Source organism: Rhinolophus sinicus, linkage group LG11 (genome assembly GCF_036562045.2).
Source record: "Rhinolophus sinicus isolate RSC01 linkage group LG11, ASM3656204v1, whole genome shotgun sequence".
Classification (NCBI taxonomy): Eukaryota; Metazoa; Chordata; class Mammalia; order Chiroptera; family Rhinolophidae; genus Rhinolophus; species Rhinolophus sinicus.
Genome location: NC_133760.1, coordinates 27,944,136 through 27,962,294, shown reverse-complemented (window position 1 = coordinate 27,962,294; position 18,159 = coordinate 27,944,136). Strand labels below are relative to the sequence as shown.

Below are 18,159 nucleotides of genomic sequence, written 5' to 3'. Positions count from 1 at the left end.
AGGACCCAGCTAAGCCATACCCAGACTCCTGATCCATGGAAATTGTGAGATAACAGATGGACGTTGTTTTAAGCCATTACATTTGTGGTAATTTGCTATACAGCAATAGGAAGCTAATACACTGGACTTCTCCTGAAACTGCTTTTGAAGAAAGAGTTCCAATACATATAAAAAAAAACCACACACAATACTTTGATAATCATTCCTAAGTAATAGTAAGCATGGCACACTTAAAATTTTGAACTTACATGTACAGTTCTCCCAATGACTTGTGAACAGGAAGAAGGCATGCAATATCCTGGATGATAACTTTGCCAGCAGCCTTGATTGGTCGATTGCCAGAGTCCAATCCCTCGCGCTTACTTTTCCATCTCCTTGATTTCTGGGGGAGACGACAAGATATAACTAATGGGAACCTTGCTGAATGGAAACCCACAGTTACAGACACATCATAGTTGGGTCATTGGTAATTTGCAGAGACTTTGCATTACATCATGCCCACAATTATATGAATCAGCATCTGCAGGAAATAAGAGGATGACATAGGGCATTGATCTCTTGGTCCCAAATCACAACAGGAAAATAAGCACCTACTACAGAACTGTATATATTCTGCAGGTGCTCAAAAACAGATACCTTGAAGCCAGAATTTAAAAAATAAACAAGAAAAAGAACAGCAGGTAAATAAGTTAGTAAAGACCACAAAAATGTGCGAGAAGAGCAACTTTTAAGGCTGGGTTCAGCCCTAGGTTCAAAGTTCTTGTTTGAAACTAATCAAAGTTGTTGTGTTTTTTAAAACTCTCCTTCTCAGAGAGTTTTCATAGGATATGTTGAGAATTTAATCCAGACACAGCAGCGTGGGCTCTGCAAACCTTCATCTATGGTAGGCAGACAGAAAAACTTAGCAGCTCAGGGAAATTACCATTTTTCCTAGCAGACTTGAATTATTTCTAAAAGTGATGATTTTAGAATGTCAAAAAGACTTGAGCAGAGGGTTGTGGGTAATGGACATGGAAGATCAGGATCAATTATCCTATTTCCCCAGAGCCTTACCTACAACTGGCTACAGAGGAGTCTACTGGATGTGGGAAATGAGAGACGTCCTGGAAAAATGAGAATTATTAGAGTGTAGCCCCCTCTGATTATCTTCAAAATGACAACGAGCCAAGGGAGTGATATTCTATTTTACTTCATTGCCAGAAATTAAAAAGGGGGCCACCAAGGTGATTCAACTCAGGAGGCAAGTGACATATTTATTAACAACGGAGGCAAAAGAAGCTAGTGAAAGGGTCTGCAATTCTAAGTCAAAAAAACCAAGGTCTTTTTGCCACACGTACTGGTTGAAGGTGGCCCCAGGCAAGTCACTTATTTGCTGTGAATGTAATCTATCACTCTCTTCGCAGTGACAACTTGTGGCTCAGGATGAGCACTGCTGTCTCACCAAGTCAGCAAGAGTACACGGAAAGGTGAGAGTACACACCGTGTAAACTGAAAAGGGGCAATTTTAAAATCCGTAATCTTTAGGAATGTGTATAAACCTTAGATTAGTTCATTATTTAGATTATTCACAAATTCATGTTCCGCAGGTGATTTTTATACAATCACTCTTCCATAAATTAGTCATGCTAGGTGTTACTGACCACTGATGTCCCTTCTCATCCACAAGGTTGCCCAATGCATGTAACTTCCTATAGGATGAGGAAGTGTTATGGAACCTACGAAATCCAGGATACTCAGACTTAGTTCACAGAAGGTAAATGAAGTCTCTGAATTGCTTATCATAATTGGTAAATACGTATGCTACAACATCAATATGGACCTGAACCCATTTAATTTTAAGAAGCAGTTCAGTTACTATTTATCCATACAGGAGACATCATTCTGCAATACAAGAGGAAACTTAATCTATCATTGTGGGGTAGCCCTTCAATTCTCCACTAACCCTTGGTTATTTTCTGAAGAAGAATTACGACCGTACTCACAAAACGCTATCCTTTTAGCCACAAATATCCTGACGTGGGTGCAAGTAAGGGGAGAAGGTGCGAAAGAGCAAACAATCTGTCACAATGGGCTGGAGCCAGGCCTTGTTAACCAACACAAGACGACATGCACTATGACATGACTGGTTTTGTCATGTCACAGTGCAGGGTAATTTGGCCTCCATCCATCCAGCAGTGACAGGAACAGCCCCGTGTGCTTAACTAGAACAGGGAGGGTATAAATACATACACTAATTTCGTTGTGATTTTCATCCTGGTTTCCAGGAGTTTAAAAATCCCAGGAAATGACAAACCCAGAGGTCCCACATAATTGGTCATCAGATGAGATTTAGGGTACTGGGGGGGGGGAGAGAGAAGGAGGGAGAGGGAGAGAAGGAGGGAGAGAGGGAGGGGGGGGAGAGAGGGGGAGGGGGGAGAGGGAGACAGAGAAGGAGCGGGAGAGGGAGAGGGAGAGGGAGAGGGAGAGAGAGAGAGAGAGAGGTGGGGGGGAGACGGAGAGAGCGAGGGAGAGGGAGAGGGAGAGGGAGAGGGAGAGGGAGAGGGAGAGGGAGGGAGAGGGAGAGGGAGAGGGAGAGGGAGAGGAGAGGGAGGTGGGGGGAGGAGAGGGAGAGGGAGGTGGGGGAGACGGAGAGAGCGAGGGAGAGGGAGAGAGGGAGGGGAGGGAGAGGGAGAGAAGGAGGGGAGGAGGAGGAGGGGAGGGGAGGGGGAGGGGAGGGAGAGGGAGAGAGGGAGGGAGAGGGAGAGAGGAAGGGAGGGAGGGAGGGAGAGGGAGAGGGAGAGGGGGAGGGAGAGGAGGAGGAGGGGGGAGGGGGGAGGGGAGGGGGAGGGGGAGAGAAAATGAGCACACATGAGAGGGGGAGAGAAGGAGGAAAAGAAGGAAAGGAGGGAGGGAGGGAGGGAGAAAGGTCTACACTAAAAAGATTCAACCAAGAAGGGACTATTATCCATCTAAGTGGGTCTTCAGGTTGGTTGGAAGGCTTCTAAAACACTGTTCTAAGTGGTGACTCTGGCTCCTTATTACAAAGAGAAAATGAGAAACACTTGGACAATTGAGCAACTCACTATAGCTTCATTTAACTAAACTGGAAATAAACGGAAGCCTCCTGAGGGATGGGGTTTACTGCTTTCAGACCACAGTGAAACCCACAATTCCCCGACTTTTTAAGCAAACCTAATGAAAATATTAAGTGGTTCATCTGCAAATAGACTAGCTCATTTTAAACTGTTTTTCCTAGCAGACCTGAATTATTTCTAAAAATGATCATTTTAGAATGTTAAAGATACTTGAGCCAAGGGATGTGGGTAATGGACATGGAAGATCATAAGCAATTATCTTATTTCCCCAGAGTCTTACCTACAAATGGCGACCCAGGAGCCCACATGTGGGAAATGAGAAATGTCTTAGACTCGAGTCCAAGTGTATAGATGTTTGACTTAGGATTTAAAGGCTTGCCTGTTATTATCAACATTAGCTCCTGCTACGGATTGCTCACTCTGCGAGCACGAGCCTCAGCACAGCTCTCTGACAGAAGGGGTGTTGCCTCCGTTACTCAAGCCCACACTCGTAAGAGCTGAGATTTGAACACAAGCCTGTCAGGCTGCTAAACTTGTTAACCTGTTAACCTTGTTAACCTTGTTAACCTGTTTTTAAGAACATGACTTTTGATTAAAAAGGAAAACAAATAAGTCCCGACTATGCCACCTGTTCCTACGATACGTAAATAGTTTGGTCCACTTTTAAACGGATCCATTTCTGCATATAAGGAAATCAACACCTGATTCTAGGGAGGCCTATCCAACACACCATCATCTACAGTTAGTTATTCACTTCTAAAGTCACTTCCCTGCCAAGCACCATGACTGTTCTGCTGAGCCAGAGCAGTGTGCTGAAGACCAGCAGAGGCAAGCAGCTTCCGGGCTAGCTGGCTTCCCAGGGGACACGCCAGGCTCAGACCCAGATGCCGTATTTCTGGCCGGGCTCACGAGCCTGCACCTCACACTGTTTAATCTCCTTCCTGGATTTGTTAAGTTTAGATACATTCATAAAGAAGACTCAGAGTCCAAAAAGATGTCCTAGGACTCTTCCCCAGTTGCAGTCTTGGGTTTCTACAGAGATTGGTAGAAACACAACAGTGCGAATCATCAATAAGAACTCAATGAAAAGGTAAAGACAGTGGGTCTTGGACAACTTTCTGCTACTGTGCTCACTGAATTATGAAAATCAGTCTGTATTTCCTGGGACTTCCTCGTCAACTTCTTGAGACACCAGGCCTCTAGGTGCTTCACTGTTTGATCTGTACTGACAATGACGTACAGGCTATGTTTTATGGGACCTCGTGAAACTGCCTTTGAGCCTATAATAGGAGAAGCTTCCCCAACACAGTGTCACCTACTTATAGCTGCCACCAAGAATCAAACTATAAAAGCAATTATGGGACAGCACTATTCGTTCATTTAATCCAACAAGAAATAACTGTAAAACAGTATCAAAAATCTTTAAAGGGTCATGAAACAGTTTTGTTTGGTTTTTTTTCAATTTGATGGTTAGTGGTTTTACAATAGGAATTCTCTCCCCTTCAGGCTACAGGAGTCACTCGGCAATCCTGTCTAGTGGCCAATTACTCTGGGGATTCAAATAAATTAAGCCGCCTATGTGAAGATGTGCTAAATCTCCAATCCGTGCTGCTCCCTAACAAGCATGGACAGTTTCCCAGGGTGCTTCTTCCAGAGCTTTGGCAACAAAAAGGGTTCATACTCCAAGACTTCCTTTTCCCTTAATTCCTTGCTGGCAATTTTAGGAGTCTTTCTTATCTGTGCAACTGTCAGGTGACAACACACAGAAGACAATGACACACCAGGCTGAGGTGTGGCTGATCTCTCAAGGTGAGGGGAGGGCACCATGGCCCAAATGCCCCCAAACCCCCTGCCTCACTCCAGTCCCATGCTGATGAGCTGGAACATGGGTACTTTTCTGTGCGGTGCAATCGGTACCTCTGGGAAGCAAAGGACTCTGCGTTGCTCTTAGGTCTTCTCAATGCCCCATCAAGAGAAAATGCCCTTTCCCACAGATTTCATGAGCAGGGATTGAGGGAAGAGAGACAAAGCAAGACAGACAGGTTATCACATAATGAGCACCAGATGCTCCTCTGAACATACCAAGAAGGTGTTCGCGGAATTACAGGAAAGAGGACAGGGGAAAAAGGAGTTGGGTGGGAGGAGGAGGGAGGGAGGCATTGGTGCAAACAGCACTGAATGACAATCAATAGCCAGCTTGCGACTGTACCACCAGTGTTACTGCTACAATTGGAGGCAACAATAAATGGGTTAAATGTAAAAACAGCCCAAGAATAAGCCACCAACTGCTTCGCAGCAACCCCATAAACAATGCATAATCAGCAGAGCAGCAGGGAGTCAAAATGAGTTCCTATTTAAGTAGCAGTGGGAGCAGGGACTGCTGGAAAAATCAGTGGATATTCAGCAGTTGGGTTGGCTGGGACAGACTTTTTGAGGAAAGGTGGCCACGCTGGTGGCTTCACCTGCAAGTTGTTGGCAGCAGTGGTACTTTCAGGGCTCCTGATTTCAACTGGTTTTTATACTTAAAAGCTATTGAACTAGTCCCCTAAATATTTTTTTACACCAAATTAAATTTATGCTAAAGTCTCAAGGGCGCCTTGCACAGCCTGAAGTTGCTGTGGCACTACTGAAACATGAAGGGGGTGGGAGAGGAAGACAGAAGAGGAATGAGTAAGAAAGAAAGGAAAGGAAGAGAGGGTGTCTATAGCGGAGGTTTTACTGTCAATAGAAAATATTTACTGTCAATACAAATTTTTCTGGAAAACATTGGTTCCAGAAAATTCCCAAAGGATAAAAACTAGCTTATGCGTCACGCCAATGAAGCAGGTGGGTACTTCTCTCTTTGAATTAACTAAGACTATAAAAGGAGACAAAATGGTGGAAGCCTCTTATATCTTCCTCTTGCTTCCCCCTATACCAAAGGTCGGCTTTTGGAAGTTCTATGAAATTATACAAATACTCCCAATGAAATCAGGTAAACTAAAGGCTTACAACCAGGGTTCTTTCCAAGAATCCAGTTCTTTTTCAAACAAGTCCATTCACAATCCTTAACAGTATCACTGTTTGCCCATTTGAAACTGGGATGGAACAAGAGGTGGTCCTTGGTGCCTGACTCCCAAGAGTGAAAATTTATTGTTGCTGGTCCTAAAACCCAGCCAGCCTGTCATTTCAGGTTCCTCAAAGCCAGGCAGGTGGCATTTTATTCTTGGGCCTTTTGGCAGAGACAGGATTAGTCAAGGAGAGCATTTGCACAGCGCACAGTACCGGGAAGTCGTTAATTGCTTGTATGGACCAACGTCGCCGGGCAGAGCGAGGAGACATCTGTGTATGAAAACGTTACACCCAGGAGAAGGGAAGAAAAACACCAAGAAAATTAAAAGGGAAAAATATAGAATAAAATGAAAGCTTCCCACACATCTGATGGACTAAAAGGTACCATAGCATACTGCAAAATCGGAATTGAAATGGCCAAAAAATCTGAACCTAAACACAGCAGTATGTGCATTCCCTCACCTCCCATCCAACCCATCACATTCCAAACCCCGCTTCAATGTCATTGCTCTTCAGCCCAAAACCCATTTCAAGATAATAAGGAGGCTAATGTCCACACCGCTCTGACCAAGGAACTATGGTCAAGGTCTGTGGTTCTCTACCAAGCATTAAGGTCACAGCACAAGTGCAGAAACAGGTGAAAGACTCTGCTTTCCCCTTCAGGAGCACACATATGTGGCGAGAAGATTCTCATTCCTAAAAAGGAAGAAATTCAATAGACTCAATACCTCATTTTTTTGGTGTGTGGCTGGAGGGAGATTGGGGAACCTGGAAATCTTGACCTTGGGACTACAGGATTATTTTAAGAGCGATGCCATGGGGAAGTGAGAGCCCCAGAGAAATGTGGGAAAGCAGGAGCTAAGGCTGAAAGGACCTATACTCTTGCGTGCACTCTAACAACATAAATATCAGTGTAAAACTGGGAGCATAAACAGACTGTGGAAATCAGAACTTCTTCTAGTAGTAACTTCAAGACCACTCCAGGTATTTATGTTAGAGCTATTTTACTTACACGAACGAAAGCAAATGTGGGAGGTTGCAAAATTGTTTGAATGTTCATAGGATAATGTCTAATGTTTCTCAGAAGTTCTGGGTCTTCCAATTTACCCTTGGAAGAAGCAATAGTTCCTCACCTGTTAATAGTTGGTCCGGTTACCAAATGAATACTAGCGTCTCTGTGTGTTTTCTAACTTCCTATGAAATTTGATGGTTTTTTATGTGTGTCACTCTTTTTTTTTAATTTTTAGAAGCAAACCTTGGAATTCCATCTCAAGAACATTTGGCTTCATATAACATGACGTCAGTAGGGCAGGTTAAAAACACACAAAAACAAGAGAAACAAACAGTAATCCTCAATGGCTCTATAAAAAATTTTTTGTAATCTCCAAAATATGCTATAATTCCATCATTGCTATACTTTAATGCAGTTATAGTCTCTTCCTTTATTCTTACTCATTTAAAGATCCCAGGGGTAGAAATCTAAAAGAGAACAGAAATATATAGGAGAAAAATCTGGGCTGAAAATGAAGACTTAGCACAGAGAAATTTAGTAAACTGGAATCATTTCCAGAACAAAAGTAATGAAAGTCATATTACTTGACATGTGAAACGAGACACGAGGATCAGAAAATACTCCTCGAGGGACAAAACTATAATGCCCTCCAGAAGAAGATATTGGCCTATATCCAATATCGTGGCCATATGTCATTTCTTTAATCCTCCCCCTTTCCCTCATGTAAATGGAATGGACATGAACAAGCTTCAATGAGAGATGAATTTATTTCAGATTCATCACAAAAAAACTGACTGACTCATTTTAACTGCTTCTTAGGTTGAACCACATGAAACTTTTCTTTAAGGTCTAAAATGTTCAAATATCACCAATTTCATAAGATTTAACCTAAATTACTGTATGTCATTCACTGAAATGTACCTCCCTTCCCTAGGATTTCTAAAGTTCTTGTAATGTTCTATTTCTTGGTCAATATGATTGTTAATTCACTGAATTATACCCGTCTTATGATTTGTGAACTTTCCTGTACATATGTGTACAGCAACACAGAAGTTTCATATACAATTATAATAAAAGTATCTCCTTCCATTTTGCTTGATCACTATCTGGAATAAAACTTAAAGACCACTTACTATGTCATCCTGTTGGAGTATCTATCATAGCGCATTCTCTGAGGAGAAGCGGCACAATGGGAACCATCCCAAACTGAAATATCCCAATTTTTCCTTTGGTCCCTCTTTATGATTATGGTGTTTGTAGTAAAAGGACCCAGACATCAAAAACACGAATGTAGGCTTCACAACTGCTTCTGCATTAGGAGAGGTCCCACCTTGGAACGAGAATTATTTTGACTCAACATGGTCTTTACACACTGTCACAGAGTCAAAAGTGCTGGTCCATGTATTTTGCCCAATCCAAACACAAGCATGAGTAGCACATGACAAGATTTGAAGGGAATTCAGAACGGCTTCTTTGACTAAAAGATCTCCTCAACCTGACTCTGGAGCTAAAGAAAATTCCCACATTTATCCAACCATGAGTCTGCTTGGCTAGTACGTCAATTAGAAAATGCCTTAGTTCCAACCAGTTTATCAAATTATCTTATCAGTTACCTGCTACCTTGCAGAAAAAGAATTTTTTAATGCAAAAGACCTGGGAAGATATAGGTGTTCCAAGAAGGTCTGTGACAGCAGGTGGCCGGGGCATGGGGTGGGAGAATTCCATCAGAGATATGAAGAAAGGACTAAAAATCATTTTCCCTATTGGACCGAATGGTTTTTCCCAAGACTGGTCCTGTCTCACGCACGCATCAGTTCCTGCCACTCCTTTCAGTCATACAACCCTAAGATCAGACAAAGTAAGAGATGGCCAACTATTAGTGTGAACTAATAAGGTTAGATACTATACTGCAATAAGTGGAAGACTCCTTAACACCTGCTAGAATTATTTAAAATAATTTAATTTTAAAATTTTAATTATAGTCAATCATTTCTCAATTAGCGGGGGACAGCAAAGAATCCCTAAGGACTGAGTTTGTGAGTAGCTCAGTGGTAGCTCTATTTAAAACATGCTGTCAGTTAAAAGCTGGTTTAAGCCAGACTCTCAATCTGACAAGAAAGAATTCTCAGCATCCTTCCTACACTCTGCCAATGTTCTCTACATTGTCGTCACCAAAGGCTTCTGACAGCTTAATAGCTACTTTAGGGACGATGAGTTCCTTACGAACCCAGGAACATAAGGAACATAAGGACGGGTTCAGGTGATTTTTATGTAAACTGGTCCATTCAAATGGATACTTCAGTGTAGACTTAGAAAAGCATAAAACGTTTTAGAGATCAACTTGAAAATGTCTCAGAACTATGAAGTTCCAAATAAATCAAGATTCTAAGCCTTCATAAACACCCTTTAATTTATTAACAAACATCAGAATACCAAGGAAAACCTGAAGGTAAATTATTCTACCTGAAAGAATGGGAATCAGCTTACTGACTGGGGATTACAAGGATAGGGTTAAATGGGGAGAGAAGACTATGGATTATGAGAACTATCCATGCCCCCAACCGCATACACTCTACAGTAGTAAAAACCAATAGAAAAGCACAAAGCAATAGTCTTTCTTTAACAAACTAATTATGGAAGTGAAAGACTAGGGGATTACTAATTTAGCGGCTGTGCGTGGCAGGCAGGGAGGCAAAGAACAAGAATCCAGGGAAGGGAGGAGAATCAAAGACAGTGGCTCTGCTGCTTACCCGCTCCTTGTAGTAGAAGGAGCTGATGGAGACCTGCTCTTTCTCACTGCGAGTGGGGCTCCCACTGTATAAACGTAGGTTCCCAGGGGCCTCTGTGCGGATCTTCATGGGCGCAATCAAGCCAGTATGATAAGCAGACAAAGCTGAGAGTGATCTGTGGTTGAAAATGCAGAATTACCCACACTGGCTTCAATCGTTCCACATTTTAGAGTAGTGCTGTTCTTGGCACTTGATGAAACCAAGAGGAAAAGATGGATAAAATGGGAGGTGTGGGGGGAAGGGGAATGGAAAAGAACAAATGGAACTTTTAGAACTGAAAAATGCTTTATCTGCTGAAGCAGAAAATGTTTCTGTGATTATACACATGGAAAATTCAAAGGAATCTACAAATTACTAAAACTAACAAGTAAATTTAGATACATCAATCTATAAAAACCTACTGTATTTCTATATATTAGAAACAGACATTTGGAAAATAAACATTTTAAAAATGTCATTTATACTAGTATCAAATACCTCAAGTACTTAGGAACAAATTTAATGAAAAAAATGTATGTTCAAAATACAAAATATTGCTGAGAGAAACTGAAAAAGACCCAAACAGAAGTACACCATGTTAGTAGATTGGAAAACTCCATATTGTTAAGATATCAACTTTCTCCAAATTGATCTACAGAGTCAACACAATTCCAATCCAAATATGAGCTTTATAGTAAAAACCAATAAGCTGATTTCATATTTTTATAGAAATGCAAAGGACCTAAAATAGCCAACACAATCCCGGATAAGAATAATAAACTTCCGGTGGTTCAGGTGGTTGGAGTGCTGTGCTCCTAACGCCAAGGATGCTGGTTTGATTCCCACATGGGCCAGTGAACTGCGCCCTCTACAACAGCTTTCCCTGGAGCTGGGCTGCCGTGAGCTGCCACGGGCTACTGTGTGTGGTGCTGGCATAAGGAGAGACCAAGAGATCAAAGGGAAAAAATAGACATCCACAAACATATACTCAATTGATTTTCTTTTTTTTTTTCAATTGATTTAACAAAGTTATCGATGCGAATTCAATAAAAAAAAAAGGAAAACCTTTTCCATAAATGATGCTGGAACACTTATATATATCTATTGAAACAGCTAAACTGAAAAATATTTTCATGACCTCGGGGTAGGCAAAGAAAGCACTAACCACAAAATTTTAAAAGCAGTAAACTGGACTGTATCAAAATAAATAAAAAACTGCTCTTTATCACAAATTTACTAAGGAGGGAGAAAGAAAAGCCACAGATTAACGTGAACAGGCACATCACAAAAAAAAGATACGCAAATGGTCAATTAGCACACAAAAGTGGTTCAACCTCGTTAGTCATCACCATGGGAGGGCAAATTAAAGCCGCAATGAGATAATACTGCACACCCACCACAATGGCTAACATTGAAAAGCTTGAAAAACATCAAGTTTTGGAGAGGATATGTAGCAACCAGAACTCTGAAACACTGCTTGTAAAGAGTGTAAAATGACACAACCACTGGAGGGAGATGTTTTGGCAATTCTAATAAAATTAAACAAACATATAGCTATCCTATGACCCAGAGATTCAACTCCTTAGGTAGAGAAATTAATATCCATGTCCATAAAAAGACTCGTATGTGTAGATCTACACATAATAGCCCCAAACTGGAAATTATCCAAACGTCCATCAATTGGAGTATGAATAAACTGTATTATTTTCATACAATGTAACTATTGATACGTGCAACAATGTGGATCAATTTCAAAAACATTAAGTTGAGCAAAATAAAATAAGCCAGACATAAAATACTACATGCTGCATCATTCTATTTAGATGAAATTTAAACACAGGCAAACTAAACTACAATGATGGAAGTCAGGGGAGCAGTTTCCTACGGGGAAAGGGACCAGGGAACTTTTGGGGTGAAGGCAATGCTCTGTATCTTGATCTGGGTGCTGATCATCAAGGTATACATTTCGGGCCGGCCAGATGGCTCAGGTGTTTGCAGCACCGTGCTCCTAACGCCAAAGGCGCCGGTTCAATTCCCACATGGGCCAGTGAGCTGCATGCTCTACAGCTAAGATTCTGAACAACAGGCTCTCCTTGGAGTTGGGCTGCCGTGAGCAGCTGAAGCTCAGCATGAGCTCCCTTGGGCTGCTGTGTGCTGCCATGTGCCGCTGTGAGTGGCCAGCAGCCAGCGTGAGTGGCCGGCAACCATCGTGAGCTGCTATGGGCTACTGTGTGCTGCCACACGCGGCCGGTAGCCAGCAGCCGGCAAGAGCTGCCGTGAGCGGCCGACCAACAACTGGCGACTGACTGACTTCCTCAGCCGCAGGGACGGGGGAGCGCAAGGCTCCTAATACCAGCATGGGCCAGAGAGCTGTGTCCTACATAACTAGACTGAGAAACAACGGCTTGAACCGGAGTTGGGGGTGGAGGGAAGGAGGGGGAAAAAAAGTATACATTTGTATGCTGTAAATTATGCTTCAATAAAATACTGTTAGCATAAAAAAATGTTCAAATAGGAACATTTTTCCCTCTGATCCAAAATCCAGATATTCTTGTTTCCCTTTGTGAGTAGATGATTGTTTTCTAGTCCAACCTTTTCAAATAAGGAACATAATGTAACGTAGGGGGTCACTAGCACTTAATTCCCAATTCTTATAGAGCCAAAGTCTCATCTGCCTGAGTTACTGCAGAGACTGGCCAAGTCCCAGGAGAGCAGTAGCGCCTGCTCATGCACTTGGTTCAATCTCCTTTCTTTCTTGTGAGCTCAGTTATTTGCTCCTAAGTATGCTGATTACATTACACCAAGATATCCAGGTGTTTGTAGCAGGAAGGTTTCCAAGTCATCTCGGTCCCCACATTGCAGAACCAGAAGTCTACAGTATATAACTTATAATATTTATTTAAGTTTAAAAAACCAGTAATTTGGGAGAGGTTGTACGTATATGAAGACTGGGCAATATGAGAACTCTGTACTATCCACTCAATTTTGCCCTGAACCTAAAGTTGCTCTAAAAGATAAAATTTATCAATTACGAAAACAAAAACCACTTTACATTACACCTGCCATCTCCCAGACTCACCTTGGAGTAGGTTCTGTAGGAGACACTGCTCGATGCATCGTCATAGGCCTTGTGAAATACACCAGATACCCTGACAAAGAAGACATCACATGTGTACAACAAAGTCAATAAACTGGACATGGGAAACCCTAAGGCAGCATTGGTCAACCTTTTGTCTATCTCAATACCTTTTCATGAGGTGCAAAGGCTCATGACTGCAGCCATACTTAACAAGGACAAAGGTCAGAATCTCCAGGACCCAGGAGAGACAAGATATATGATGTTTGGAAAAGGTCTTCACAGGTACTTTATATATCCTGGTTAGGGGACCTGTCCGCTGTTTAGAATCAGGGCTTTAAGTAAGACTCAAAAATTATGCTCATCAAGACTGTTATTCTGGTGAACATTCTCAGAATATGTCCACAGACACCAATTCAGCATCAGACAATATAAACACTACTACAGAAGTCTTCTGAGTCTTAGGAAATAAAAACAAAGAAAACTCGTCTGATAGGGATTACTATATAGACTATATGACATCCTTAGCTGATCTTTCTCAAAATCTAGAATCATAAAACCAAAAAGAGACCAACCTGCTCCACAGAACCTGGCCCCCGAGGTCCTAGGAAAAGGAATATTGGCATCCTGGTAGGACCCATAGGCAGTGGTTACTCGGGCAAATGTGGGTAAAGGTGGTGTGACTGAGTTCGGGAGTGCAAAGGGGTTGCTGGAAGTGCTGTCTTCTTGGTTCTAAAATGTAAAAATCAACAGATAGAAACCCACAACTTGTCTTAAAGTGGAGTTGTAAAATAAAGATACATTATTACAAAATCAGGGCACCCAGGAGTTTAGGGAGGAAGAAATGAAACAAAACACCAAAGCATAGGTTGGTACAAGAATCTCACCACAAAAGACTCAAGGCAGGAAACAAGCTGGCGCAGGCAGGGCTCCAGACAACTCTGGTTGCGTTTCACTTTTTGCAGGGAAGTGTCTTTCAGGATCTGGGAAAGGTACAAAACACAGTCAGGAACAGCAACATTCTTTCTCCTGATTCACTTGTATTTGGAAGCAGAGAAGATGCAGGGCGACTGGTGCATGGCTGTGCCTGAGGCTTCCAAAGCCACATCCTACTTTCTACCTTCTCTAGAGGCTCAAAGAGAAAATTCGTTTCTGAGCTCACTTTCAGATGCCCTTTTCTTAGAAAGCCAGGGTAAGCATACACGCTGGTTTTGAGAGAGCACATTTCTAGTAATGGAACAACTATTCTTAATTTATAGTGAATTCGATTCCTTTCCTCACTCCTTATTCTATCCTCTCCATGAGAAATCTCGGTACCTTAGAAGTAACACCTGCTGGCCTGAACTGAAAATTGCTCTAAGTGAGCAATACAAGCCAGGGGGAACAGATTTCACTTTAGCGAAAAGTATAGAAATCCCATCATTTTAAGGCACATGCTGCATATACAATGTGACATACACATACTGAAGACAGACATGTAAATTGGATCTGCACTATCCAATATGGAAGTCATTACCCACATGGGGACATTGAGCATGTGAAGTATGGCTGGTCTGAATTGAGATGTGCTGTAAGTGCAAAATTCAAGATGGATGTTAAAGACTTAGTACAAAAAAAAAAAAAGGAATGTAAATTATCTCAATAATTTTAATTTTCATATTGATTACATGTTGCTATAATGCTTTGGATATACTGGATAAAATAAAACTATTACTGAAATTAATTTACCTGCTATTTTTAATTTTTTTTAGTGTGACTACTAGAAATTTTTAAATTCATGTGGCCTGCATTATATTTCTATTGGACAGCACTGAATTGGATCTTTAAAAACACTTCCTAGTCCTATCATTTTTATACCAATAGAAAAATCTTTTTTTTGTATGTCAAAATGAGACAATGAAATATTCAAATTCCTAGTACAAAACATCAAATACCACAAAAATCTGAGTAATTAGCCTTTCAGAGAGCCTTATGACACTTGAAAAATTTCTAGGTCACAGATCATACTCTAAGAAGATGAATCAAGCATGCATGAAACTAGGCAAAAGTGAACAGCATTCAGGCCAACTTGGTTTCAAGACATTTTTATGACTTCACATGTGACACTGCTCACACTGAAAAAGATATATCATCCCCAGCTCATGGGGCTTTTTCACAAGGATTCTGGCTGATTAGTTCTGCATGAACTGACAAATCAAGGTTCTGAACCTGGAGGGGTAAAGACCAGATGCCAGCCTGTAACACCTCCACTGATGCACTGCCATCCTTTTACATTCACCTGTGCAGCCAGGCAGACTCATTCTAGGATGGCACCATCTCTTTTTATGGCATGGATTCTCTTAAATGACCTTATGTACTTTTTTCTATCACCTTTCAGCTTGAAAATATATCTTGCGTATTGTTTCCAGATAAATGAAATTGTATTGCAGGGTTCTTAAGCTGGGATTAATGCATAGCTTTAATGAGATCTGTGAGCAGATTATATGCAATTACAGAACTGCATATTATTCACATGCAACATTTCTGAAGTTACATGCAATATTTGTGCCAATTTTTCTGGGAAGGGTCTATAGTTTCCATTAGACTTTCAAAGGGGGTCTAGGACCCAAAAAAAGGCAAGAATCACTGCTCTAACGTTTTCTACACAAAATAAATAGGAAGTGTTAATACTGCAGTGGATAAGGACAGGTGACTTCCAAATAGTATCCATCAGTTTTCATTCAACTTTACTACTCAACTCAGACACCGATGTGTATGAGCAGAGCTCTCCTCTTACATCATGGAGAATTTGAACACAGATCCCCACCTTTAGCAGCTTAGCTTTCATCGTGGATGTGATGGTTGTGGGGTTGATAAACTGGAAGGAAGGGGCAGCGTTGTTTGGATACTGCGCAGGGAACTTCACCAGCATCTTGACCCGATGGCTGCTACAGTGCACAGACACAGTGCAGCTCCTGTCCGCTGCATCCATCTGCAAAGGACAAAGTGACAACTGCTCCGGAGACAAACCACAAAGGATTTCTACATACAAATGGGTGCTAAGTGCTCTGAGTTTCTGGAATCTCCAAAGATGAAGGGAGAATCTCCAAAGACAAATGAATTTGGAAGATTTGGACCACTCATTTTCAAGGTTAGATTTTTAATTTTAGCACCGATTTAATAAATTCTAAATATTTCGACTTAAAAATGCTTCATCCTAGAGCTCTGAGGTAGGCTGAAACTTGTCATATTTATTTTGAGACCAGGAAATAAAACAGGAAAGAATTAAATAGCTAACAAGTTAACAAGGGATCCTAGAAAAATCCATAGAGACAAAAAGTAGATTAGTGGTTTCCAGGGGCTGGGGAGTGACTGGTCATGGATATAGGGTTTCTTTTGGGATGAGAAAAGGTTCTGGAAGTAGAGTGGTAATGGTTGCACAATTTTGTGACTATATTAATAACCACTAAATTATACACTTTAAAAGGATAAATTATGGTATGTGAATTATATCTCAATTTTTAAAAAGCATGCCTGAGAAAGGAATCAATATCTCCTTGTTAAACCAGATCACCAGGTAGCCACCCTGTTTTCAATGGGGACAAAGGAATATAAACCAAGTTGAGAGAGATAACCAATTAATCAAGGATTTTCTCTCTTTTGCTTTCTTATGCTGCCAACTAGGGAAGACACCTGATGTGCAGTGAAAAGAGGCTCACACGTGGGAAATCTAGAGACCTGGATTCAAATATTATCTCTTCCACCAAATAGCTGCTGACCTCAGACAAGTCATTTCATCTCTTAGTGTCTACATTTCCTCTCTGTTAAGTGGGGATAAAAGCACTTATTGCAGAGCTGTTTTAAAGGTTAAATGAGATAATTACATAAGTGCACATATCCATGCCTACTGTTAACTGAATCTGGGCAAAAGAAAAACTAATCGAGTTTTAAAACTCCTTTGTAGAGAGAGACTCAATTCTCTGAAGCAAAATATTTCAATACCTGCCCAAAAGGAAAAGAGTGAACCTCTCCATGTGTGAAATGAACAAAAAGGCTTGGTCACCTTCTTACTCTGAATCTAAATCACCAACTTTAAGGGAAGATCACACAGAAAAGCTCCAAAAAGCCCTGGGTGGTCAGGAAGTTTGGCTTCTAAACTCAGCTCCGTTATTAACTTCAGCAGTAACTTCTCTGCCAAATCACTAAGCCTTCCAGGATCTAACTATCTGCACATATGGTAAAACGAGGTGTCAGAGCATCTAAAATTTTAAGACACATAAGCATCAGTCTAACCCTTAGTTTGTACTATGAGAAAGTAGTATGTAAGGAAAAAAAAATTCTGCGTTTGCAAAACACTATTTCTTTAGAAAACCTAGGAAATGAAAAAGCAAACCAAGAGACTTACCTATTAGAGCAGCAAAGGTATGAGTTAGCGAAAACCGAAGCTGACACAGTCCTCTGTCCCACCACCTGCCACCCGCAAGCACGAGAGACAGTGCATTAAACTCTGAACACCTACCTCCACGTTGACGTTCCGGATCTGCACATTGATGAGGGAGAACTCCTGCTGCAGAGTCTGAGGCAGTCCCGGCTGATCTGATTTCTTCTCTTCCAGGAGATTGCTTGGGGGGTCTTCCTTTAAGACTAGCAGGAGAGAGAGGTTCAGTTGTTGGCAAACATTCTGAAATTGAGCCAGAGAGTAGTTCTGGGGTATCTTCATCTTCTACAACTCTGAAATGCGTAGAGGGGCACCCCCTCTAAAACATCAGTTGACCAATTACCTTCTTCCTCCCCATGGCTTGAGTTGTGCTGGTGATCTGTGTCTTGAGTGTGGAGGATCTTCTCTGGTTCCGGCAGAAGAGAAATGCTCTCGATGAACTCATCAACACCATCTAGGATGTCATTTGCACAAAGCTGCAACAAAGGGTAGAAGATCTAGCTCTAGACAAGTCTGGAAATGATCATCACGTTTGATTAAGAGTTCTAACTTAAAAATGGGAATCGCAAAGGACAGAGATGTTGGCCAAAAACTGATACAATCAAGATAGGCTTTATCCATCAGCAACTCTCCGTAGGTAAATACTCAGGAGAATAGACTCTATTATTCCACCCTGAATTTTTCATCCTGTTCTTGTTTATGCAAACCTCCGAAAACATTATTTTAAATTCCAAGCCTTGATAGAGTTATTCGCATAACCC

The 18,159-nt window shown here is 41.5% G+C and overlaps 1 protein-coding gene across 1 annotated transcript in view; it reads right to left on the bottom strand.

Moving 5' to 3' along the window:
- The window catches only part of WDR59 (WD repeat domain 59), a 63,641-nt gene that overhangs the window by 14,281 nt on the left and 31,201 nt on the right, over positions 1 to 18,159 (bottom strand). The window contains exons 11-19 of the mRNA XM_074316012.1: positions 17,742 to 17,874; positions 17,480 to 17,604; positions 15,788 to 15,952; positions 13,869 to 13,964; positions 13,557 to 13,713; positions 12,985 to 13,054; positions 9,888 to 10,041; positions 6,339 to 6,395; positions 249 to 382 (exon numbers count right to left, since the gene is read on the bottom strand). Of these exons, the coding sequence (XP_074172113.1) occupies positions 249 to 382; positions 6,339 to 6,395; positions 9,888 to 10,041; positions 12,985 to 13,054; positions 13,557 to 13,713; positions 13,869 to 13,964; positions 15,788 to 15,952; positions 17,480 to 17,604; positions 17,742 to 17,874 (1,091 nt within the window). The remainder of the gene's footprint in view (positions 1 to 248; positions 383 to 6,338; positions 6,396 to 9,887; positions 10,042 to 12,984; positions 13,055 to 13,556; positions 13,714 to 13,868; positions 13,965 to 15,787; positions 15,953 to 17,479; positions 17,605 to 17,741; positions 17,875 to 18,159) is intronic.